This window comes from Periplaneta americana, chromosome 2 (genome assembly GCF_040183065.1).
Source record: "Periplaneta americana isolate PAMFEO1 chromosome 2, P.americana_PAMFEO1_priV1, whole genome shotgun sequence".
In the NCBI taxonomy this organism is placed as follows: domain Eukaryota; kingdom Metazoa; phylum Arthropoda; class Insecta; order Blattodea; family Blattidae; genus Periplaneta; species Periplaneta americana.
Window position 1 is genome coordinate 129053225 of NC_091118.1, and position 26236 is coordinate 129079460.

General features: G+C 33.3%; 1 protein-coding gene across 3 annotated transcripts in view; it reads left to right on the plus strand.

Moving 5' to 3' along the window:
- The window catches only part of Vps13 (vacuolar protein sorting 13C), a 157821-nt gene extending 133081 nt beyond the window's left edge, over positions 1–24740 (plus strand). For all 3 annotated transcript variants that reach the window (XM_069818432.1, XM_069818433.1, XM_069818434.1), the window contains 10 exons: positions 302–421; positions 2209–2339; positions 3340–3535; positions 6273–6390; positions 8475–8596; positions 8925–9094; positions 11288–11402; positions 12385–12525; positions 13834–13995; positions 17475–24740. In XM_069818432.1, the coding sequence (XP_069674533.1) occupies positions 302–421; positions 2209–2339; positions 3340–3535; positions 6273–6390; positions 8475–8596; positions 8925–9094; positions 11288–11402; positions 12385–12525; positions 13834–13995; positions 17475–17513 (1314 nt within the window). In that variant the 3' untranslated portion in view covers positions 17514–24740. The remainder of the gene's footprint in view (positions 1–301; positions 422–2208; positions 2340–3339; positions 3536–6272; positions 6391–8474; positions 8597–8924; positions 9095–11287; positions 11403–12384; positions 12526–13833; positions 13996–17474) is intronic.
- The last annotated feature ends 1496 nt before the right edge of the window (positions 24741–26236 follow it).

The following is a 26236-nucleotide window of genomic DNA, read 5'->3' on the forward strand; positions in this document are numbered from 1 at the left end:
TCACGATATTTTATACATTATGTTATCTTATAACTGAAGAAAATACTGTGAAACATTACTGGTTATATTGAAGGCAGTGAAGCATGTAACTAAGAAACATTGTAAAAATGTTTTGAGAAAATAATTAGTATCTTATTTCATCACTGTTAATTTAATGCAAAACTGAAAGTAACATTTGTGACACTTCATATATTTATTGCCTTTTATACACAAATGAAACAAGTCGTGAATCATATAACAGAGTTGTATGATTTCAAAACTATAAAAATCCATATACTCATTTATGTACAAAAAATTACAGATGCGGTTGTTTGAGGAAGACCGTCAACTCGTAGAGAAACCTCTTCTGTCGCATGTAACTCTAGTATCCACTCAAGAACAGAAGAATTTCTATGACCTCCTTCACTTTTCTCCACTCAAGGTAAGGAAGTCTGTAATGATTCTCGTAATCTGTATGTTTACAGTGACACGTTATTGCATTTGTCACACAAATAGTGTCAGTTTTAGAGCTACTGGTACTTTACAAAATTGTGTCTGCTCCACTGTTAAGTTGTAGCTGATAGGAGAAGCTACTAATTCCACAATTTGGGACATCTGGCCGACACTGACCACTAGGATCCAGAATACAAAGCAGAAGTTAAATTGAAAATAAAATACAATATGATACAGAACAATGATAAATTTTAAAATAAAGTACAATTTGATTTCGAAGAAACATGAGATGAAAGTACAATGAAAAGTAATGAAATTAAGAAAAAAAAAAAAAAAAAAAGAAAAAAATATTACGTAATGTTATACAAGTGATTGTGTAAAATGGATAATGAATCTCTCAATACTATTAGACAAATTTTGTTAATATCCTCATTAGAAAATTTAAGAGAAAGGGGAATGGTTTTGGTTAACTTAAATGAAGTTCCCTTAGTGCCAAAAAGAAGTCCTTTCACTTGCCATGTATTGTAGTTTATTATAAGAGATTACAACATAGCAGTACAACATGGTTCATTATTAAGTTTTTATGTAGGAAATTGTTTAATTGTAAAATGTAAGAAAACTTTATATTCTTAATTCAGCAACTTTTACTTTCTGTTCCCCACTTTTATGAAATTTTCTTACACAGTGATAATGCAAACAGATTTTACGTGTCTCGTGGATAATATGTGGGTTTCAGATATTTATATTGTATGATTACCTATTTATCTGCCATCAAATTTTGTTTCATTGTTTGCTCGATGTTCCCTGTGTACACTTTCAGCAAGCTACCATATGAATGACGTTCATAAAACATGCCTATTGTTCTCTGAGTCTGGGTAATCTGAAAATTCTGAATTTGGCCTTTTCCTCAGTAGGATTACTGTTGTAATATGTGGCATAACAAAAAATTCGAAATGGTGGGCTAGCGGCATTTTTATAGCCCCATTGCCAGTATTCATTAATAATTAGACACACCAAATCACTTTTTCTGTATATCATGCAGGCTAGATTACAAGGAAGATTTAATAATAATAATAATAATAATAATAATAATAATAATAATAATAATAATAATAATTCTGACTTCACCATTCTGTACTCTAAGTAGCATTCAAACTGATATGCATGAAGAACATCTGAAAACCTGCAGTACACTGTCTGGAGAGAAAGACCTAATTCAAAAGTACTGGAGAGCAAGAGCGCTAATGGCTTCATTGTCAGATGCCAGGCATTAAACACCAACAACATAATAACAGTAATAATAACACATTTGAGAAAATTGGTGGCCCTTGTAATAAAGATTTAGAAGTAAGAAGATATAATGAAGTGTTTCTTCTCCCTTATCACCTTGTATACCGTGAAATTATTGATAATTTGAACTTAACGTAAGTATATTTGCATGATAATATTTTATGTCTAGTTTCATATTGAATTTTCTATCAGATTCTGGCCTTTATTACCTGTCCTTCAACAACTGAGTAATGTCCTGAAAAAATGATTAATTATATAGAGCATATAATTGTCAGTTTTAATTCTATTATGTTGGCTGTTGTAGCTGTTACATCAGCGTATTGAATAATACAGAGGATGGTCGTAAATATTTGATCCTCTCCTCTCATTTCAGTCATATATTCTATAAACACGTATTATTTTTATGTGCATCCATAATAAGTTTTTTGTTCATACAGTTGAATATTTTAATTCTTAATCGTGATTTTCTTTTCAATTGTGTACTAGATTCATTTGAGCTTTTCGTTGAGTGGTGGTGCAGGACCAAAAGCTCCAGGACAGGAAACACCTCGCTTCATGAATGTACTGCTGCAGAGTCTTGGAGTTACACTTACAGACGTTCAGGATGTTGTCTTCAAGTAAGTACTATTAATTTATTACATGTAAAACAAAATGATTCATTCAATGAATATTTATATATTTTATTGCTTTTATACTGTACAGTCACAATGAAAATAGTCGGACAGCTTTACTAACGAATTATATAGATTTTTTTGAGATCTGATATGCTTGACTGAAAATGTAATTAATGTGCATTTGTTAGAGAGAAAGAGAGAGAGAGGGAGGGAGGGAGAGAGAGAGGAAGAGATTTTTTAAACTTCTGACTTCACGTCATTTCATTAATTTGAGACACATTTGCATATAATATAATCACTACTCTGGGAGAAGATAACTGAAATAATGTTAAAATGAAATGACTGGTAGACTGGCCATATGACAGGCTAGGCATTCCCGATGAATGACAAATGAACTATCCTCCAAATGTGCGGTGTTGTTTATTAATGCAACATTCCAAATAAATGTTTACAATATTACAGTTAGTATGGGCAGCTAATTTTTTATATTTGTTTATCTGCTGTGGAAATCCATGTGCATAATTTGAGGGAAGGTTTTGACAAGAGCTCATTAGCAGTTCTCTTGTTAGCAGTGTGAAATTTTAATATTTGTGGGAAATTTTTTGTGGCATTTTCTCTACTATGAAATCTTGTTCCATAGTATACATACACACTTTACACTAGCAATAAGAAAAAATTACTGTAGCTTTGTCCAACCTACATTACAGTAAACAAATCTACTACATGCTGTTTATTTTAGGGAAGGCCAGACTCAGCTTCAAAATACCTATAGAGGTACTGAACTTACAACTCTCACATATTCTGTCATTCGAATATCATACAGTGACGTCATTCAATAGCCGAATGTCTCTCAGTGTAAAGAGCAGAAGTTTGAGTTCTGACAGATTCCATGAGATTTACGATGTACAAAGTTGCTGTGGGATGGATTTTTCCCGATTATTTTTCTGTCAATTTCTTTCGACCTTGCTTTAGTATTAATACTACATTTGATGCAATTAATTAGGCTGGCATACTTCGAGAGGCAATACACCTTCCTAACCCAGCAGCAGCTCATCTCAGAAGTCACAATGCATTATGTGGGACAGTCAGTGAAACAGCTCTATGTTCTGGTCTTGGGTCTGGATGTGATTGGCAACCCTTACGGCCTTGTGCTGGGATTCACACAGGGCGTTGAAGATCTCTTCTACGAGCCTTTCCAGGTTAGTATACGAATTTCTCTGACCCAGCAATAGTAGTATGAATAAATTTGTTTGTTACTTAATCCAAAAATGTCATGCCATTAGCCACATTATTAACAATCATTATAACTCTTGCAATATTATCAAAAATTGAATAATGAATGTTATTTCCTCATTATAATAAATGTGTTACGCTTATCACCAGACAGCATATTTTCGGTTCCTCACAGTGACAAGGGACGGCCGGGTAGCTCAGTTGGTAGAGCAGCTGGCTACAGACTGGAAGGTCCGGGGTTCGATCCCAGGTGGTGACGGGATTTTTTCTCATTGCCAAACTTTCAGAACGGCCTGAAGGTTCACTCAGCCTCCTATAAAATTGAGTACCGGGTCTTTCCCGGGGGTAAAAGGCAGTCAGAGCGTGGTGCTGACCACACCACCTCATTCTAGTGCCGAGGTCATGGAAAGCATGGGGCTCTACCTCCATGCCCCCCAAGTGTCTTCATAGCATGTTACGGGGATACCTTTACCTTTACCTTTTTACACAGTGACAAGATGTCACATCCCTTGCTCACAGAGGGAGCGTAGCAATGAGTTCAGTGACTTCCCTGCAACTGACCTAACATTCAATATCGACACTGAAAATCCACTTGTCTTCTTATCACTAGAGCCCAGAAGTTAGGCAAAATGTCTTTTTTTTTTATCTGGGTAGATATATGAAAAACTTTAATAGAGAGAAACATGTTTCCACAAATGTTAGAGCCAGTTTTTATTTTACCTATTTCATCTTCCTTTGCCTATTTTAAGATTTAATGCCTTATTTTGCCTTTTTTTTTCTTTCGATGGATCTTTTATGCTAATATGTATATAATAAATAAATCAGTACAATGAAATATTGTACGAATTTTGAATATATTAAAAATATAAATGAAAACAATTTTTTATTTTATAAGTAAAGCACCTGTTACAAAAATTAAACGATATTTTTACATAATGGGAATCTCTATTAAGAATATCATCCCACATAAATACATTCACATTATTTGTGACTGCATACCTAAAAAGCAGTCCTAAGCTGTTCAACCGGCTGTGAGGGTTGGTGGGACCAGTTACTGTTATTGCACCTCACACCCCAAGGCAGTTGGTTTCTCTTGTCTGAGAGATTTAGTTTCTGCAGATTCCAAGAAAATATTGCAGAGAGAGAAAAATAATAAATTCTCTGACAGGTCGAATTGTATTGAAAGCAATTAGCAGGATTGGCACTTTCGTTTGCGCTATTGTTACCAATATGAGTCCATTCACACAATAGCATGTTTTAAGTATGCTCCAATCACTTCGGTGGAAGTAGAACAATCTTTTTCACTGATGAAAAAACATACTCTCTGACAGGCAGCTGGTTATGTCATTGAGAACTTGAAAAATTATCGTGTTGTGGCATGTAACTAAGAAAAACAGGAGTAAGTACTGAAATGTGATGCATAGGATTATTAAATAACATGCCGGTGTATTAAATTACTATTTTGATGATTTTACTGTCTTTTCGTAATTTTTAAATACCTGTTTTTATTATTTTACTGCCTTTTTCGTGAGTTTTAAGTACTTATTTTAGACAAAATAAATTCCTGAACTTCCGAGCTCTACTTATCACAATAATTCAGTGCCATCAGTGTAGCTGGTCTTATGATCAAGGACTGTGCTTGAGCATGGGTTCAAATTTCGCTTAAGCTGATTAGCTTCTTTTTCCCCCTGAAGGTTTTCTCCAACTGTAAGATAAATATCAGATAATCTATGACGAATCCTCTCATTAAATCAAGCTAAAATGCTGTTCCATCTTGCTATGACCAATTCCACTGACGCTAGATAACCTTGCAGTTGATATAGAGTCATTAAATAGCTAATGAAAAAACGAAATTAAATTCCTTTAACAAGTGACTAATTATACTGTTCTTTATATTATATTTTTGAACTATAATTCAAAAGAGATACATAAATGAAAAAATTTACTGTGAACTCAAATGAGAAGATAAATTTTTCTTTTCTGGATTGCACACAAAACGCATTCTTTGTGATTGAAAAAGTAAGACTTGACTTTATTTATACATTGTTCGGTTTAAATGGATGTATACAGTTATTTTTGCACGTACCTAGTATTCATTACTTGAAATAGCCATTTGTATGTTGAAACCATTATTATTTTTATATTCACCAAAATCGGCATTTAAAAGTGAGCAATAAAAATTCTAGAACTGCCTTCAGAAGTAATTCTAACAATCCCATACATTATGAGTTCGCTGATATAAAGGAAAGTTCGTTTTTTTTAGACAGCCATTCATAAAATGCTAGATAAGCGCATGTTAAAAATGTACTATTATATGGTGGCATGCAATGCAACTCAAAAATTAGCTTTACTAGCCATAATTTGAGTAACACACGGTGTGTTCGTAAAAAATATTTGGTAATCAGTCATTTACAATGTATTTTAGTGCCTATAAAGTGGTATGGAATATATATAGTGTCTCAAAATTCGCGCACACTGATTACATCGTGTGAATCCTGGATAAAAATGGAGAGGAAAATATTAGTAAAAAATTTCTAGCAAAGAATTTTATTCGGCAACATTGCACAACATAGAATTTCTTAGTAATAAACATTACACGTGCTTTACGTGATGTTATGATAGCTCAAGTGCTAGGAATATTGATTTGATGTAAAGCTTTGAATCTCTGTGTGCACGTCAAGACATGAATGGATATACTTGCAGGGTGCCATTCAGGGTCCTGGTGAATTCGCAGAAGGTTTGGTTCTGGGTGTCCGGAGTCTCTTTGGTCACACAGTGGGAGGAGCTGCTGGTGCTGTTTCCCGAATCACTGGAGCTATGGGTAAACATTTGAAAGCTTAAGTACTTAACATTTTCCTTTGACAACAGAGTAGTTTAAATTCGAGGTTCTGAGAGTACTTGAAGTGACAGATTGTTGACAATGGAAGCCTCTCGTTCCGTAAGTAGAGGAGAAAGTCCCATGCCATAGAAGTATGATATGATCCTAATGAAAGAGGGCAGTAAACAAAATAATATGTTCTTGTATTATTATGATGTACCGAAATACATATAATATTTCTGTGCAGATATTCTGCATCATCATATGATGAAAGATGAGTGGAACGGAGAAAAATTCTCTCCAGCACCGGGATTTGAACCCGGGTTTTCAGCTCTATGTGCTGATGCTCTGTCCACTAAGCCACACCGGATTCCCATCCCGATGACGGATCAAATCCTCTCAGTTTAAGTTCCACCTCTTGGGTTCCCTCTAGTGGCCTACCCTCGTGCACTGCGTCATAGATGTATGACAGTGGGACCATGTACAAACATGTGCAGAGGTGCACTCATTATGAGTGACTAAGTGGCCAGGATCCGATGGAATATGGGAAAAATAATCACAACGTGCACTGTTAACTGTTGATGCCATTCGTATGCTAATTCCCGCTCTGTACAAGAAACAATCAGATTCACTGGTGGAGACTGCCACCACCTCTGCAAGCTGATGAAACCAGTGCGGCACTGATGGAGCATCAGTGACATTATCATTGAAATTCGGAACACTGTGATGCCATCAGATTGCTCAGCACTGAGATTCGGAATAAGCGATTTACGGTGCCTTTAAGCCTTATTATTGATAGTAATATGGCCAGTGGTTCGTCAGAATCGAAAAAGAAAAAAATCGGCTCATTAAGAGCCAAAACCGTGAATTTATTTACAAGTTGCGTGAATATTTTGAGAAGGAGCGAGACAATGAAGGACCTCTTCTCCCTGTTACGAAAGTGATAGATAGAGTTTGTGATGCTTTGAAGGTGGGAAAAACAACCGTTAAAAGTATGGTGTCTTTCCACTTGAGTATTAACAGAATGTAAGTAAAGTAGAGTCTGTTTCATTAGATACACTCTCTTTGTGATGTTAATGCTATTCCCATAGACTGTATATATGATTTACATACGTGTTCACATTAGTTTTTATTCTGTTATAATTATTAATCTGTATACAGTAATGAAAGATGTGATCTACATTTGTGTAAAATGATTTGCTTATGCATTCGCATTAGTTTTTTATGATCTACTCTAGCTGTGTGCACTAACGAAAGATGCGATCTAAGTTATGTGTAAAATAATTTAGAGGCATCCCTACGCATTCGAATTAGTTTTTATTTTTATTGGCCGGCAAGTGCACGACAGTTTTCATTCTGTCTGTACATATCGGCAGCACTGTCTCCCTCGGTCACGAGAAACATCAGAGCTGCAGAACGACCGGCTGTACTGTCGTTATGTACATGAAATAAAATGAATCTCAAGAAAAGCTTAAAAGCCTTTCCAAAAAACGTATTCGCGACTCTCCTGACATTGGACACATTTAATCAGGAAGCTTTAAGACAGACAGTACTTGCTTTATATAAAGAAGACATATACCCAGTTTAGGCGATATTTTGCCATAAGCTCGCAAAATACGAAACACTAAAAATTAAAATTTTATGTTCCTCATTGCAGAAAGTATTAAAGCTATTGGATTCAGTATATCAGAATCGAGGACCATAAGAAATATTTAAGTTAATGGAACATTGTGATATTGTTGCCTGTTGCAATGAAATTTTTAAGAACAATGAGGAAGACCTACAATATTTTATATGAATTTATTTTTAGTGTACCGGTACTGTATTTTGCAATCATATATTCCTTTAGTTAAATTTATTTTTGTCAACATAGTTCTATACAGTATCCTGCATCGAAGTGGAGGTGGTCTGACCATTTGAAATTTCAGCATGAAGCTTCCCACTATACAAAAAACAGAGTATAATGAATGCCTACCTTAATTCTATATCAATAATTTCGTTTGACACAGAATATTTCGCTTCTATTACTAATTTATGAGACTATATATTTATATATTCCTTTATATGTGTTTTACATTTTATCATAGGAAAAGGAATTGCTGCTCTTACATTTGATAAGGACTATCAGCGTAAGAGACGTGAAGCTATGAATCAGCGACCTGCTAATGTGCAGATGGGACTGGCACAAAGTGGCAAAGGTCTTGTTATGGTTAGTATTAAACTTTTACTACAGTTCTGTTACTCACGTACAACAAAGGTTCTTTTTGTTTGTAAGATGTAGAGCATGCATACTTATTGTAAAGTTATATAGACTTTGTTGTATTTGTCCTGTAATAAATGAAGTCTCAGACAGTTACTGATAATATTACTATGTTTCATGAATACTTTTCAATCCAAGGGACCACTAAGTTTACAGTATAAATGAAATATTATACCATGTCTTTGTTAACACAATTGAACTGAATGTCAGGAGATGATATTAAATGTGAATTAGTAGCCTAGTTCATAAAATTTTTATTTCTGATATTAACATGCAGGGTGTTGTGGATGGAGTATCTGGTGTGATCCTGAAACCCATATCTGGAGCAAAACAAGAAGGTGTTGAAGGATTTTTTAAGGGTGTGGGCAAAGGTGTTATGGGACTTGTAACTAGACCAACTGCTGGTGTCATCGATTTTGCCAGTGGCTCATTTGATGCTGTTAAGAGGTATGATTTGTACTTTTGAACACAATGTAATTGAAGTTTAAAACAATTTAGGAATCGGGTATTATGAAAAAGTAATGTTAACGTTTCCCCCACCCCCCAGGGAAACAAACCAAACGTATTTACTTCGAAATCCAAAGAAAACAATTATTTTAAAGTAAAATTGTGTACGCAAGAATGTACCATTAGTTAAATGACTAGAGAGTACCATCTTTCCACATTGGTAACCTAGTTTCGAATTCCAGCAGTTCAAGTGGAACTTGTGATGGACAAAAACTGTCCTCAAGTGGTAGGTTTTTGCGGGATAGTATTGTTTCCCCTATAAGAATTCCACTATTTTTACTATTAACCACCATCATAATCTTTTGTGCTATGTAGATTGTCCCCTGTGATGCACCAAGGCTATATTGGCTAAATGATATAATTATGAAGTGACAGTCCTAGAGGGAATACTTGGGTCAATGATGCAAATCAAGTATCTGCCACTGGGGTGAGTAACATGAGAAAGAAACGCATCTAAGTGTTTTAAAATGTGTATAAATCTTTTGAGAGAGGAATAGAGGCTAAGATTGTTTGAGAATAAGGTGCTTAGGAAAATATTTGGAGCTAAGAGGGATGAAGTTACAGGAGAATGGAGAAAGTTACATAACGCAGAACTGCATGCATTGTATTCTTCACCTGACATAATTAGGAACATTAAATCCAGATTTTTGAGATGGGTAGGGCATGTAGCACGTATGGGCGAATCCAGAGTGTTAGTTGGGAGACTAGAGAGAAAAAAGACCTTTGTGGAGGCCAAGACATAGATGGGAGAATAGTATTAAAATGGATTTGAGGGAGGTGGGATATGATGTTAGGGACTGGATTAATCTTGCACAGGATAGGAATTAATGGCAGGCTTATGTGAGGGTGGCAATGAACCTCCGGTTTCTTTAAAAGCCATTTCGTTACCTTAATTCCAAAACCTCGTAATTGGCTTGGATGTCGATATTCACTTTTTGCGTGTTTATCCACAGATCCATCCACTGACAATGCAGTGAAGCTTAATTTAGAATACGAGCACTAATATTAGGCTATTACGAAACCACTTCAACTTCTCTCTCTCTTTGTATGTATATACTTTCAAAAGCAAGCAAAAAGTGGAAACCGACATCCAAACGAGTTACGAGATTTTGGAATTACATACATACATAAGTGTTCTGCCCATAGGCAGGTCTTTCATTGCAAATCAGCATTCTCCAATCTTTCCTATTTTCTGCTTTCATTTTTGTATACGCATATGATCCACATATCTTAATGTCGTCTATCATCTGATATCTTCTCCTGCCCTGAACTCTTCTCCCATTCACCATTCCTTCCAGTGCATCCTTCAGTAGGCAGTTTCTTCTCAGGCAGTGATCCAATCAATTCCTTTTTCTCTTTCTGATCAGTTTCAGCATCATTCTTTCTTCACCCACGCTTTCCAACACAGCTTCATTTCTTATTCTGTCTGTCCACTTCACTCACTCCATTCTTCTCCATATCCACATTTCAAATGCTTCTATTCGTTTCTCTTCATTTCGCCATAATGTCCATATTTCTTCCCCATATAATACCACACTCGACACAAAGCACTTCACTAGTCTCTTCCTTAGTTATTTTTCCAGAGGTTCGCAGAAGATGGTCCTTTTTCTATTAAAAGTTTCCTTTGCCATTGCTATCCTCCTTTTTGCTTCCTGGCTGCAGCTCATGTTACTGCTTATAGTACATCCCAAGTATTTGAAGCTGTTCGCTTGCTCTACTGTCTCATTTAAAATTCGCAAGTTTACCTTCTTTATTTTTCTTGTGACAACCGTGGTCTTCATCTTATTTGCATTTATCTTCATCCCATACTGCTCACATCTGTCATTTAGTTCCAGTAGCATATCTCTTAGTATCGATATCTGGGTTAAGGTAACGATCTGTAAGTAAGTATATGTATAAATCTATTGTAGGCGAACAATAAGTTACATTATTTACGTAGTTACAAAAACAGAATTTCTTTTCATTTTTAAGCAAGGAAAAATATACTACATGTATATTACCAAATAGAGTAATTTTTGTAATGCATTCATTGTTAAATTATTTGTTGTTTAACAAGTAAACCTACATAATAAATTGAAAGTATATAGATTAGTGATAATTTGAGTATAAATGAACTTTTCATATTGTTTGTAGAGCAACTGAAATGAGTGACGAGGTAACAAGATTGAGACCACCACGTTTCTTCCAGCAGGATGGTTTGGTTCGTCCATATGTACGCATGGAAGCAGATGGTAACAAATTACTACAGGTATTTTATTTTAATTGTTTATTTGTTCAGTCTGACCCAAATTGGGCTTGCCATTTGACACAGAATAATTCAGTTTTTTAATTCATATAAAAATACGAGACAGAATAATTTACAAATTTTGTTTTTGCTTTATACAAATTATGAAATAGGCTACATTATACATTTATTCTCCCAAGTTTTGCCTAAGAATTCTGAATACTATATAAATGGTTTCTTAATATAGCAATATTACAATACATATTAAAATGTTCTTCTGTAAACACTTCTCTAATTTATAAGTTCCCCTCCATTCAAAAAAAAATTTAGGAATGAACGTGAACCAAAAAAGAAGATACCAGTCACTTTGATAAAATAAAAAGTCTAAAAAGTACAGTATTGCAGGTTTGTATTGTCTCTTTTCTCTTTGTCGACTTCAGCTGATTGTTCACTTGATATTTCTAATTGAATTTTAGGATCGATAATTTCAGCCTCAGCTCTGGTCGATTAATGTCGATAATGTCAATTTGACGACTGCATAGTTCCCCCCTCCCCAAATCACTTATCATTTTTTTTTTATTGAGACATATTAGAACCTTTTGCTATTTGGGCATAGTTATTTCATATTTTAAATTTTTAAGCCCATTGGTTTCGTTTCTTCTATCTTTATTACTACAGCAGACATCTCAGTCCTAGCTTTGCAATGTATTGTATTTCAAAATATTCACAGTGCAAGACAATTTTTTTAATATACCATAAACTGCTGCTATTACAATGAAGAAACTTGAGGGTGTGTGGAAACATTTGTTTTATATACGAATAAATGGAGTACTATATTTTTATAAAACTAATTGAATATTAACCCTTCGAACTTCAATTAAGTTAAAATTATACTTTTATATTTACCGAATTATTTCAGTACAGTATGTTTGTAAAAATTGTAATTTTCGTGGTCATATAGTTTTCTTCTATGACTTGAGTTCTAATATTAATTTTTCCTCTTCAGGAACTGGATAAGGGTCGATATGCCACAACAGATATATATGTTCATCACATGTCCATTGCTCCAGGAAGCAGAGATACTTTGATGTTAACAGACAAACGTGTAATGTACATTGTGCACAATGACATCTTTGGTGGATGGCAGGTATGTGCAGTTAATGATTTGTCTTTTAGACGTATTACATGACAGAAATTGCATTATAACAGTTGTACAATATTTGAAACTATACAATTATTGAATTATTAATTCACTCATCATATAAAATTCTTGTTAAGTTCTAATTCAGTAAGCCCTTTCATAACGTGTAAAGAGCTTTCATACATGTACGACCATTTTGACAAGAGGTGATTACATTAGATATTTCAAGTTTGTGACGTACATCTCAGTACTGTGTTTATATTACGTCTTGATTCTGAAGGAAAATTAAAATGAAAATAAAATGATGTTAAGATGTTGTATAAAAAATCTCCTCGGATGTAAATTAAAGAATTCCATCAACTACTCTGAAAAAATGTTTGTCGAAATGTTTGAATCTGTGGACATCAGCAGCACATATACACATTGGACATCATGAAATAGTTTCCATGCTTTGAAATGAAAACAAAGTAGCTAGGAGAAACGTAAATATGGTAAACATACATCACTTAAATGCTGTTCACGAGGGTGCGTCCACTGAACATTTTGCTACAATACCAAAAATGCATGCACCATAAATATTTACCATTTTGTATGTTAATTTATTTATTGATTTTATAGGCTTGCTACATGTTAAAAAATATTAACTTTATTGTAAGAAACGTGGTAAAATACTTAAAGACAAATAATCGATCCTTGTCTTCGAAATTGGGAAGAAATATGGAATGCTTTGGTATTTAGCAACTGGTGATGGTACTCGGAAAATGAAGTAAAATTCAAATTCTGAAATAGGTAGTAACTTAAACGCCTTATGAATATTTATTAATGTAAGTAAAATACCGTATATTGGTTTCCAATGCTCAAACATTTGACAATGAAACCATTTGTCATCTCGCAATTAATCATGTTAATGTTGTTAGGAGGAGATTAGCGATTTAGAAAGTGAGTGCCATTTATTGCGTGACCTTTCTTGCATAGATTTATAAATAAAATTTAAGCAGTGAAATGTACAATAATTGCTTCAAAGTGAAATACATTGTGTTAAGTTTGAATTTGAAATACTTATTCGTCCGCAAGTAATCTGTGTATATGCTGCTGAGTATAAGATGTATATTGTAATATTATGTAATGTGTTGCTGTTGTTTTATTAATTGTCTCTTTACTCTGCCTGTACATTTTAATTCTACTGAAAAACTTGAGCAACATTTGCAATTCACAATTCCTCTTGTGTTAACATTTTCTTCTGCTGTAACAGTGATAATATGTAGTGATGTGAAATTCGTGCAAGAACTCACTTTAGATGTATTTTTCCATCAGGTGGACTGGGACTACACGTGGGATTCGCTAAGTGCTCCACCTCGAATTGTAGAAAAGGGTATATTCATATCTACTGGAGAACACAAGAAGAAAGTGCTGGGCCTATTTGGCCATGGGGAATCAGGAAAGGTCATTTTGATTCAAGGACAGGAACAGAAAGAGGTGAGTTTTCACATATCTGAACTTCTTCCTTCTTTTCTTTTCCTCTTCTTTGTTTAGTATTCAAGGAGGACAGTAGTCCACTGTAATTCTTTTATCCTGGAAAGTCACTTCATCTGTTTTATCAAGAAATTACTTATGATATAAATTTGCACCATTTATGGGAGTGGTATTTCATCGGGATATTACTATTTCATACGTTGTATAAAATGTGGCAATTAGAGAACAGGCCTGATGTTCGAAAAAAATGATTCCATATGTGAATAATTTGAATATTTCTTATTTAAAATAACTTCCCCTGTTGCACTTACACATGCACACAATCATGAACCAACCAAAAGCAATGGCAAAAGGCTTTACTTTTTATTAATGAAAAAAAAAATCAATCGTACAGTATGATTCTTACTGTTGTCCACATTGTCCTGCACCTCTCGACAAGTGATAGCATAATAGCCGAGACTATACCATGCATTCACACAGAGGAAAAAAGTCCAGACTATACAATGCACACACTTAGAACAGAGAGTAGCTATTATTAATATATGGAGTTAAACAAAATAATCTGACTTAATACGTTACAGCAGGTGCTCGAAATATTGATCAGAATACAACATTAATTGAAGATTTAAGATACCACTGTCTACTGATAGAAGAAACCAATTGAAATAAGTGATCCAACAGCGTGATCTCTAGGCCTTAAACTTTGTACTTTAGTCACTTTGTAAGATCTAAATTTTAGTTTTTTGTTTGTCTCTGAGCAGAAGAAGAAGAAGACACATCAACTTGCTGTGCAAGTTCCCCCCCCCCCCCCACCTAGGAGTTTGCTCGGGATGTTTACTAATGTTCTGAAGCTTTTCACTCACTAGGATTTTTTCGACTGAATTTGTCGTTGAATTTATTCATTAGTTTGTGAATCTGGAACATGTTAGAACTTGAATTTATTCACGAAAGATTCGTACTCAATTGTACTTGCAACCCACGAAAATACGCTATTTGGTAGTTAAATGAAAAGTCAATAATCACAAGAAGAATACTTATAGTCTGTGTGTTACAAAAACGAATGTAGATTGATAAATGCCAACGACTCTTTGATGGCAAACACAGATTCCACTAAGATATCAAAATAATAAATACTTGCTCGCAATAAATCACGAAACAAATAGAAGCATTTGAAATGTGGATATGGAGAAGAATGGAGCATGTGAAGTGGACAGACAGAATAAAAAATGAAGCTGTGTTTGAAAGAGTGGGTGAAGAAAGAATGGTGCTGAAACTGATCAGAAAGAGAAAAAGGAATTGGTTGGGTCACTGGCTGAGAAGAAACTGCCTACTGAAGGATGCAATGGAAGGAATGGTGAACGGGAGAAGAGTTCAGGACAAAGAAGATATTAGGTGATAGACGACATTAAGATATGTGGATCATATGCATATACTAAGAGGAAAGCAGAAAATACGAAAGATTGGAGAATGCTGGGTTTGCAGTGAAAGACCTGCCCATGGGCAGAACACTTAGGTATGTATTTATGTATGTAATAAATCACGAAATTCATTTAATGTTTTTTGACAGTGAATAAAGTGTGTTAAAACCTCAATTAGTTCTGTTTTCTTATAAACATTTCGTGCATCTGCTGCAATGTGGTAAGTTAGATGAATTTTTAAATTCGGTTTATTAATATTAGTTGTTCTTTTGTTTGGTGCATGTGCATTGTATAGTCAGGATTTTTTCCCCTGTAAGTGCATGGTATATTCTTGACTGTTATGCCATCATTTTTCAGGAGCCAGCATGCAGGAACTACATGAACAACCATACGAAACACACTGTAGTATCTGTAACATTCTTTTTGTACCCTTCTCAGAAATGTCTTCATTATGCTGCTAATTAAACAATGTATTCATTTAACATAATCTTTAATCTCTCTAATTAGTTGAAGTTACGCTCAATAGTAAATTACGAAAGTCCATAAGCAAGTGAAGTCCATTTATTTCATTAATTCATAAAAATAGCATTTATTTTAGCAGTATGTAACTATATAGCCTTCAAGTAGACGTTCATCCTTGCATGTGGTGACTGGAAGCGCACTGTTTCCTGGCAGAGTCGGATATTCATAGCCCCTTAAGTCAAGCGCATAGATTGCTCATACAAATTAGAATTATTATAATTACAATAACCACCTACTTTTGTCATAGAAGATGTTGGAAATGAAGTCCTTGTGTCACCACACATCTCTCACACCTTTTCAGAAAATTTGCAATAACACACATTAGTTCTTCTTTTAAAATTGCTGCAATTATCTTTCTTATATTGCCTTTCAGTTCTTTCAATGTATGCAGGTTATTTTGATACACTTTATTTTTTAATTTTGTATGTAAATAAAATATCATATGGTAAGATCTGGTGATCGTGCTGGCCATATTCCCTATCTTCATAAATTTTCCCAATTAATGCTAACAAGAGTTAAGCTGTATGCACTGTAGCAGAGTCTTTTTGGAAAAATGCCTGTGTATATTCAATATCAGATAATTCTTCTAGGAATGGTGTGCTTAAATGTTATCCCTGTACCTCTGCGTATTCACGATATTTAAAAAAAAAACATAGACCCTATAATTCTGTAAGCATTCACTGCACACCATACACCAATTTTTTGGTCATGTAATAGTATTTCGTGTACAAGATTTAGTTTTTCTGCATTCCAGTATCTTTTGCTCTGTGTTACTATATGACTGTGTAAATAATACTGTGCATTATCCATGAAAAAAATTAAATGTGGATCAGTAGAGCTATTATTTGCACAATTTTACTCTACTCATATTATGATATGACTGCAGTTCCTGAACAAATAAAGTGGTACATGGCTATTTTTTATTAGACTCAATAATTTCGAAATCTTACAGTGGATATTCTTGTAATACCGTATGCGGTTTCCACTTTCCAATCTATGGGAGAACTTAAAAAATAAATAAAATAAAGCATATCGGAATAACCCATATATTTTGGAAGAACTGAAAGACAATATAAGAATGGAAATCGCAGAAATTTCAGAAGAACTACGAATGCGTGTTAATGCAAACTTTCTGAAAAGTGTGAGAGATGTGTGGCAGCACAAGGACATCATTTCTAACATCGGTAGATAGTTATTGTAATTTGCATGCACAGTCTATGTGCTTGAGTTAAGGGACTATGAATATCCAACTCTGCCGGCAAACACCATGCTTCCAGCTGCTATGCTCAGCTACACAACTTATGGATGAACATCTATTTGAAGGCTCTGTATTATTAAAGAATAAGAAATTTATTTCAATTTTCTGTGAGTACCCAGACTGATAAATGTGATTGTACGAAGTTATGTTTACCATAAGGAAGAGAGCTAAGAATCATAATTGGAAGTTTTGTGACTTAAAATGTTTTCATGACATACCAGTATATCTTAATATCTCTTGAGTTTTATAACCTGGTATTAGCTTACAATATTCCTGTCTTACAGTGGTTGGTGAACAAAATGATGGAGCTGATGAAAGTGTAGTTGCTTGATTACTCAAGGTGCTTCAAGCTATAGATGCAGTTACTACATGCTTCATTTCATCACTCCAAAATAAAAAAAGGGTGGGGACTAAGTAGCCGGTAAGAAAATGGTTGTCTTAAAAAAATAAAGTAAGAAATCTTCCAGATGAATGTCTTTAAACGCTTTAATGCCCATCATGGCACCCAATGCAGCTTATAGCAGCAAATATTTCAAGACTTCTGCCTTAATCAAAGGTGTGTTTTCTATGTTGCGATTCTTCCTCGCAATTTTAACACCAAGATATATGGAAATATAATGTGCTTTGTCGAGTGATGAAAGTTTATTTATACAAATCACTTCTCCCAGAGCACTTTTTGTGTGATCTATTCTGGGTTTTATACAGTTGTAACTGTTAAGTCACGTTGTCTTAGAATATTTATCTGGAAATATTCAATGAGTCCTGTGCCACATTGCACAAATAAATGAACAGTTTATTGCAAGATATGCACTGTGATGGTTAATGAAACTGCCATCATGATGAAGTTATAATGTTACAGGAACAAGTGTTGGTTCCCTCAGCAATTAAATTTGTTTTTCTACAGTTCAACATGTTTAAGAAAAGAAAAGAAAGAATAGTATAATGCGAAAATTCGATTTGTAAAAGACATGGAAGGTTTTCGTATTGTTGATGATGTTGTTGATTGTTGCACTTGTTTGGTGTATAGTTATTGATCAGGTAATGAGTATCAGCTGTTCTTTTTAGACATGTTAAAATTACATACAGAAGATATACTGTAGTTCTCGAAAAAAAATCTCTGTTCAGAAGTGCAAAGTCTACAGCTCCAAGTGATTTTCTAAAGTAGAAACGATCGAGTTGAATTGAATTTTTAATACCAGTTTTGAGTGTCCATCAACACATCTCGAAGGAAGTGTCTTGGGAAACAAAGGTGATACTCAGTAGCTGATAGTGACATGACAGGAAATCAGTAAGTATGAATACTGTAAACATAATATTTAGTGATGTTCTCAGTTGTATGTTTCCATAGATAAGTAATTACATAATTATGTGGATTACATTTATATCAGTAAAAATATTGTTTATTGGTATATATTGAAAGAAATTAGACAATATAAGTTGCCTGTCTATTTGGTCACTAATGGTTCCACTTAAATGTGGCCAATTTATAAATTCGGTAAACTGTCCCATGTCATACCTTCAGTACCTATTCCACAGTTGTAATTGAAGGTATTTCTGCAATAATTGTTTTATATTTTTTTATAAATACATTATACAGTATTTATTTGAAATTAATGCTGCTGGCAGTTTGTAGATTAGTTATGTTTAATTTTTCATATTCATAAAAAAAATATTTTCAAACAAAATTATCGGGAATGTTCTACTATTCATTGATTGTAAGAGAGATCATTTGGACATAATGTTATTTTCTGTAGTTTTAATACCTTTATACGAGCCATTTTCAACCAGTGTGCCGCGAATGATCCGCTGATGTGCCACGAGAAAATGAAAGTGATATAGTTTGTCTTAGGAGAAATTGAAAAAATAAACATAAGAGTAGTAAAAGAAGTGAGTCCACAAGAGTCAACTTTCAGCGAACATGGCACAAGTCAACATTCAGTAAACACAGTGTGAGAACGGCAGAGAAGAGAATGACTGATGAGCAGCCAGGGTTTCCAGATCAGTAAACTGAGAATATTGTAACAGTCTTTAAAAAGTTCGTATTTTACTTGTTTTTATGGAAAAAAAATTTCCCCTTGGTTAGGAACCACTCCTTTATATTATGTGTCTGAGATTTTAAATTACAAATTTAGTGTGCCACATGTTAAAAAGGTTGAAAACCTGCTTTATACCATAATGAAGTATAATGCCAAAACAAGTCCATTATATTCTTTGATTTGTCTTTTCATTCCCTTTCACTTCAGATTCTCTTTCGTTTCTATTATCAGAAAGATCTTTCTCCACAAATGACTGAAATTGAAACTTTTGTCCATGAAGTATTATACTAGGACAACTTAAGTTTCACTCAGATTAAAGTATATTATTGTAGCATGTTTCAATTTTTTAATCTGTCACTTCAAGATTAATTACATGAGCATTGCAGACTGCTTGATTCGTGTTATACTGTTTGAATTCTGATATAATGTCTCAGTTAGTTGTACACTGTATACTTGTTCTTTTCTTTCTTATCTCCTTAGTTCATAGTGTGAAATCATAAATATGGAAAATATTATTCTAGTTGAATGAACTATTTCCTGATGAGCATAATGTTCCATATAGTCAACATGGAAAACAATGTTACGTGGTGAAAGGGCCTACAGGTTTTAAGTATAGAGGAATGCTGGTATTATGACTGGTGTCCTTATAGAACTCGCATCTAATACGTTAACATACAGGCAAATTTAATTGTAGTAGTAATTAAATATAAACATCTCATCATTGAAAAAAATATTAAGATTAATGTAATGGAGGTATTAAAATTATTAAATCAAATTACAAAGTGATGGCATCACTTATATAGACTACAATACAAGTTGTTCCAGTCGAGTTTTGTTGACATCACGTGATTTGTTCAAGCAAGGAAGTGGTTAATTTTGTCAGTCATGCTCCCAATATTACTTGAAAGGATTGTTTATACTCGTAATTTGAAATGTGAGAGACCAAGATACATACCTGACATTATGCATTACAAAACTGTACATATTGGGAGACATAAGGTGGGCAAACATATCAGCTTACACTGCCTCTTTCTTTACTATCACCAGATGACATTATTTCATAAGTTTTATACAATTGGAGATAAGAGGATGTGCTATATGTACATGATCTAGATGCGATTATTTTTCATACAATATTAAATAATTATTTATAGAAACTATACAGTTTGTTTGTTTGTTTGTTTAGTCAACAGTCCGAAGATAGGCTTGAACCTCATAGATAACACCAATAAGACATCACTCGTGATGCAACTAGGCCAGAAGATAATGGGGTAGGATGGCCAATTCCTTTCCCCCTCCAATGCATACATCACAAATTAGCTACATATTCCACTAATCAGACTTCAGATGCATACAAACAATTGTTCTTCCTCTGACACATCGTCAAGTGAGATGTACTGCTTGATAATAGATATACATATCAGCAGAACCTCAATCAGAGGTAAAACTATACAATATGTTATAATAATTAATTTATTTAAATTCTGAAGCCTTACATAGGTACATGATGGCTAAAGGAAATCTATGAGTAAATATTCTCACTCACATTTGGAGAGTTGAATATTTAGGACAATTTATTAACATGAATAGAATAACAGCAACTTAGATATAATTGAAAAATCGTTACTCCTTAGTTTATGAACGTGTTCGAAGGTGGAAGATATGAAGGATATCAATAAATTTCAAAGTAGAATATATACTACAATTTGGAATTTCTCGTTAGAGATCTTTCCTTCTCCACTCTTTCTCCTCTGTCTAACGATAAATTCCAAATTGTAGAATTTAATACACCTCCACAAATGCTATTGCTTTGTCTTTTGATTTTGCTTTGCAAATGTTTAGAATATATAATATGAAAATAATTATATTAAATGATAATAGTCTGTATTCAGTGAAAAACACTAAAATATGTTAAGCAGTCATTTTTGTTAAAATTTTGTAAGACAAATATACAATGTCAGAGCTGTTATAGGAAACAAAATGCCACATAGTACTATGCCATGTGAAGTTGGCCAATTGTGACAGGTGACATTTGCAAATACTTTTGCGTGAAAATATTTATTTCTTCAGAAAAGTGATCATTACATGAAATTAATGGAAACCTACGACGAGTTTCATTGCTACCTATTGTGATTCTTGGATTTGTGATATGGTAAAGTTTTAATTACATTTAGTATTGTGTATTGATGATGTAATTTATGTGGCAGTTAATGCAACCATGTTCACTAAATTTTCAGATGTCATAATAATATATAATCAAAAAATGAACACTTGATCCAGAATTTGTTCGTTGTGTATAGGTCGTGTTTCAAAAGTTAACTCTAGGCGTGAATTACATGTTTTTTCGGTTTAAATATGATACAAATTCAAACTGCTTGGAAGAATAAAAAAAAAAAAAAATGTTACTAGTTTTAAAATTGTATTATTCAATACACTGCTTAAAAAACCTCACATGAATTCTAAAACTTAAAAAGAAGACAAAAATAGTTATTCTAAAGTACATATAAATATTGTGCATTTTGTACTTATTTGTTTCAATGAATCTTAATTTATTGTACAATTCAGAACCCAATTACTTACATCACCATTTATATATGTATATAAAGGTTGCAATTCACATAATTACTGTAGATTTTGAGATATAGAATGGAATGGTTGCTATAAGTGGAACATGAATCTGATATAGCTTTCAAAAATTTTACACAATCAGTCTTTGGTAAGAAATTTATTATATTTACATTTTTTTTATCATTTTTATATGTATATTAGTTTGTTAATTTTAAATTAATTTTTGTGTGAATTTTTGTATAATGCACATTTGGCAAAACATAAGGGAACATTCATATTTCGCAGTTTTGCTTAAGACAAAATTATTGATTTGTTCTCTATTTCAGCTAGAGCACCATTTCCTTCACGTGAGTCTGTGTGTGTGTGTTTTTGCTTAGTTGTGGAAGTTGGTTCTTGGCACTCTGACTTCCTCTCTCTACTTGTTAGTGTGTTAGTACAAAAGACTTAAGAAAATAGTTTTTTTATATTATAACTGGATAGTGTAATATGTATTTTTCAGTGCACCCTGTCCTGAAGGAAGCTGTAAAGTAGCGGTTTCCAATATTTTCTATTGCCCCATTTGTATATTTAATTCTACGTCAATATCATTCAATCTTCCATGTAGGAAAAGTGGCAGTTAGGGACTTTTTGTGGCTATCTAAGGAAGGAAAATGATGTTAAATCAAGATTCTACCATTGGAAACTAAGCTAAACACATTCTGATAAGAGATTACAAATGAACTGTGGTATCTTTAAATACAGATACTTATTTAGCATGCTGTTTATTTATTTGAAATATATTTATTTACTTAAACACAGGAAAATTACATTTAAAATTAAATTTGAAATATGTTGTTACAAACATAAAGTCTTTCTATATAATTTTATATATAATGTCTTAAGTAACATGATCTGTTAATAGGCTACCCTTGATTCAACTTCAAAATTATTAATGTTCCCCCCCCCCCCCCTCCTTTGAATTTTCTTAATTATTATTAAAGTATGAAGTGCCTAATTTTTGCATTCAAGTTCACAAATTATTTATATGATATAACGAAGTCAGTTTATTTCAAAACAACGTTTCCAGCTTCCAAAAACTTTATCCTTCTAGATTAGGAAATGATGAAATATTTCTGCATAAACATAATACAGTGGTTCAAATATGTATATATTTATAATGTAATTAATTCTTATAATTTTGACAGTAATAGTGGGACAAAGAATTTCTAAGGATGTATGAATATAGTTTTATATAGTTCTAACTTCATTCCATAGTTTACTAATGCATACATGTCTTAATAAAATTAGTGTTAGGAGAGGAAACCATTGCTATATATTTTGAAATTTTATAAGAATTTTATTTTATTTATTGTAATATTTATATACCTTGTATTTATTGTAACTTCCAGTATTTTTTTTTTTTTCAAATATGTGTATAGTAACACACAAAATTCAGTCTGTAGTCTTGCCTGACGTTTTGATTTTAAAATATGTGAGAATTACGTAACAACATTTTTTTGTTGTAATATCCATATGCACATACAAAGAAAAAAACTGCAATTAGTTCTTCCACTCATCATTATAGTTTTCGCGTTGTAATCAGACATTAATTTCACCTCCAAAACCATAACTTGGAAAATACCATTATCATAAAATTCAGATTCAGGAAAGAAATGTTTACAACAGAAAAGGAACAAAAATGGGAAATGTTTAATTCTCTTATTATATTTTCATTAAGAATTTATTAAAAGCACCACGAAACCAATCTATTAACATTTTACTATCTAGAAGTAATGTATTTAACCCTTATTTGTAAGAGTGCATTTTTCTTTTTGTTACATACAATGTGACTTTTGTTTATGGAAAAGATACTAGAAGAACTGAATATATTATATTAGGTTAAAATTGATTTATTTAAACAATTTTTTTCTGAAAAAAAGGTTGAGAAATTTTGGAAAGTATTGTAAGCAGTGGTTGAAAAAATTGTGCTATTGGCAAATATATTATACTGCCGCTCTGAGTCTATGGGAAGAATTGGGGTCCAAGTAAAGTAATGTTCTTGAAACAATGGTTCTGTTAAGAATATAGCTTTCTTCTCTCTCCCCAAGCTTTAACTCAGGTTCAATGTTCGACGTTCACAAGTCTTTCTAAAACCCATTTATTATGAATGTAGATAATTATTTGTTTAGAGCTGCAAGGACAGGGCAGCTGAATGCTACATGGAATGTTTTACTTTATTCTTGTCCCTGGTTATAAAACGACCTTTTGAGTCTTGCGCCTGCATTAATAAGGTTTAATGCAGCACCTACAATGTTACCATAATATAAGAGATATGATTGTATCTTTACCTGAAAAGTATAAGGTTTTACCTTGTATGTCAGTGCAGTTAATATTATATTCTTAATAGATATTATACAAAAAGTGGCTATTTACTTGTCCATGTTACTACAAATTTCAGTAGCCATTGTTAAGAAAACCTTCTGCTAATGACTCTCCTTTGTATTGACAGCGTGCTTCCATACTTCATAAATTCTCTGACTCATAAGTTTTATGTCAGATTGCACTTAACATTCGCACATTTCTTATGAGTTAAATTTTCAAGATAGAGTATTTGGATTTGATTTGGTTTTTCTGTCACTGAATAACTTTATTATGACGTTCCACACAGTGCTCTAAAAGCATTTGAAGTTTCTGAGAGTGAGATGTTGGCCTAAAACTCTTGATAATGTTGTACAGTACATGTGTCTCTGAAAAATTTGTTTCATCTTGAAGTTCTTCTGTGGCTAATGCCTTATATTTGTCAGGTGACAATACATAGTTGAAAAGCTGTACTCAGAACATTCTGTATAGCTATGTATTTATTGTTGTAATTTCCTTTCTAAAGTAGTTCGAATGAATGAGATGAAATGGAAACTAAGCAAGAATTGAATATTATTATTTTGCTATTAAAACTGAACTATGCACAGATGAATGTGTATTTTATGTAACCCTATGCAATAATTCTTTCAATAATGTTTACCTTTATCCAGTTCCTTTTCCTTACGAGATGTAGTTTGACAGAAATTTAATTGTACTTTATTTTAAATCATCGACATAATGATAGAGGGAAGTGACTATACAATGAGAGGTTTCTTTCATTTATAGAATGTAATTGAAAGTTTAGGCAAGCAGTGGCGCGAATTCTGTGCACAAAGAGAAGAGTCCCTATGTATTTTGTCTTAATGAAGCTGAAGAACTTAGCAATTGGTGAACGAAAGAAGGAAAAGAACAACAATGCCTCACAATAGGGACTACTAATGACTACAGGTACCGACCTTTCTCCAGCTTCATCTTTGAATTCATTTCCATACGGTGCTTTCATAAAAAATTACTTTCTAACATAATTTGATTGAATAAGATGAAATGGAAAGTAAACACGAAATAGTTTTTCACTACATTTATTCGACAACAATGGAAAAATAAAAATTAATTCTGTAAGATTGTTTTTCTCTACCATCTGTCAAAGTTAAAACAATCTACTGTCTGTATTTAAATCGATGTTTAGCCCCACTTTCGTGTGGGTAAATTCATGCTTAAAGTTTGTTCAAGCATTTCATTTATCCTGTGTATACATATGCTTGCTGACGAGAAATGTCTTCAGATGGAGGAAAACTTGGTAGTCGGGTGCCAGGTCTGGACTGTATGGGGGTGATTTACTTGCTGCCATCCGAAATATTTTACTAGAGCTTGCGTTCGAGCAACAGCATGGGGCCTCGTGTTGTCGGCAGACAGCATGCATTTCAACACCAATGATGAAGTGAAAAAAAGCGGTCCAGGAATGGTTGTCGTCTCAGTTGGTCGACTTCTATGAGGAGTGTCTACAGAAACTTGTCTCCTGCTACGGCAATTGTTTCAATAACAATGGCAGTTACATAGAAAAGTAGCTAAATGTGTGTAGCATATGAGAAAAAACTAAGTATCCAAAATGTTTCGTACTTCATGTTTTTTTTGCAAAAGGGTCCTTACTTTAAGAATAGCCCTAATGTAACTCACCACTTTCACCTCCCCTCCATATTTTCATTATACGTGATAAAGAAAATCACGAAGTAGCACATGCTTTCTCAGACATGTTACATGTTTCACAACAATTATGTCCCTTTATGTTGTGAATTATTTATTTTTCACTACTCTAAACGCACTACAGCGTGAACACTTATTCTGCATGTCGGTTGAATTGTGATAGCGAGATGAGTCTGAAGATTCGTCATGGGATTACCTAACATTCGTTATAGTTTGATAAAATCTCCGAAAAAATCCAACCAGATAATCAGCCCAAGCGGGATTCGAACCCGTGTCTAAGTGTAGCCTCAGATTCTCAGTTAACTCGCTACCATCTGAGGTATGCTGGTGGCCTTTTGAATACTGTAGTACTGTTTATAATTTATTTTCTTTAACTATTATTCAAAAAATATACCTGAATGAAA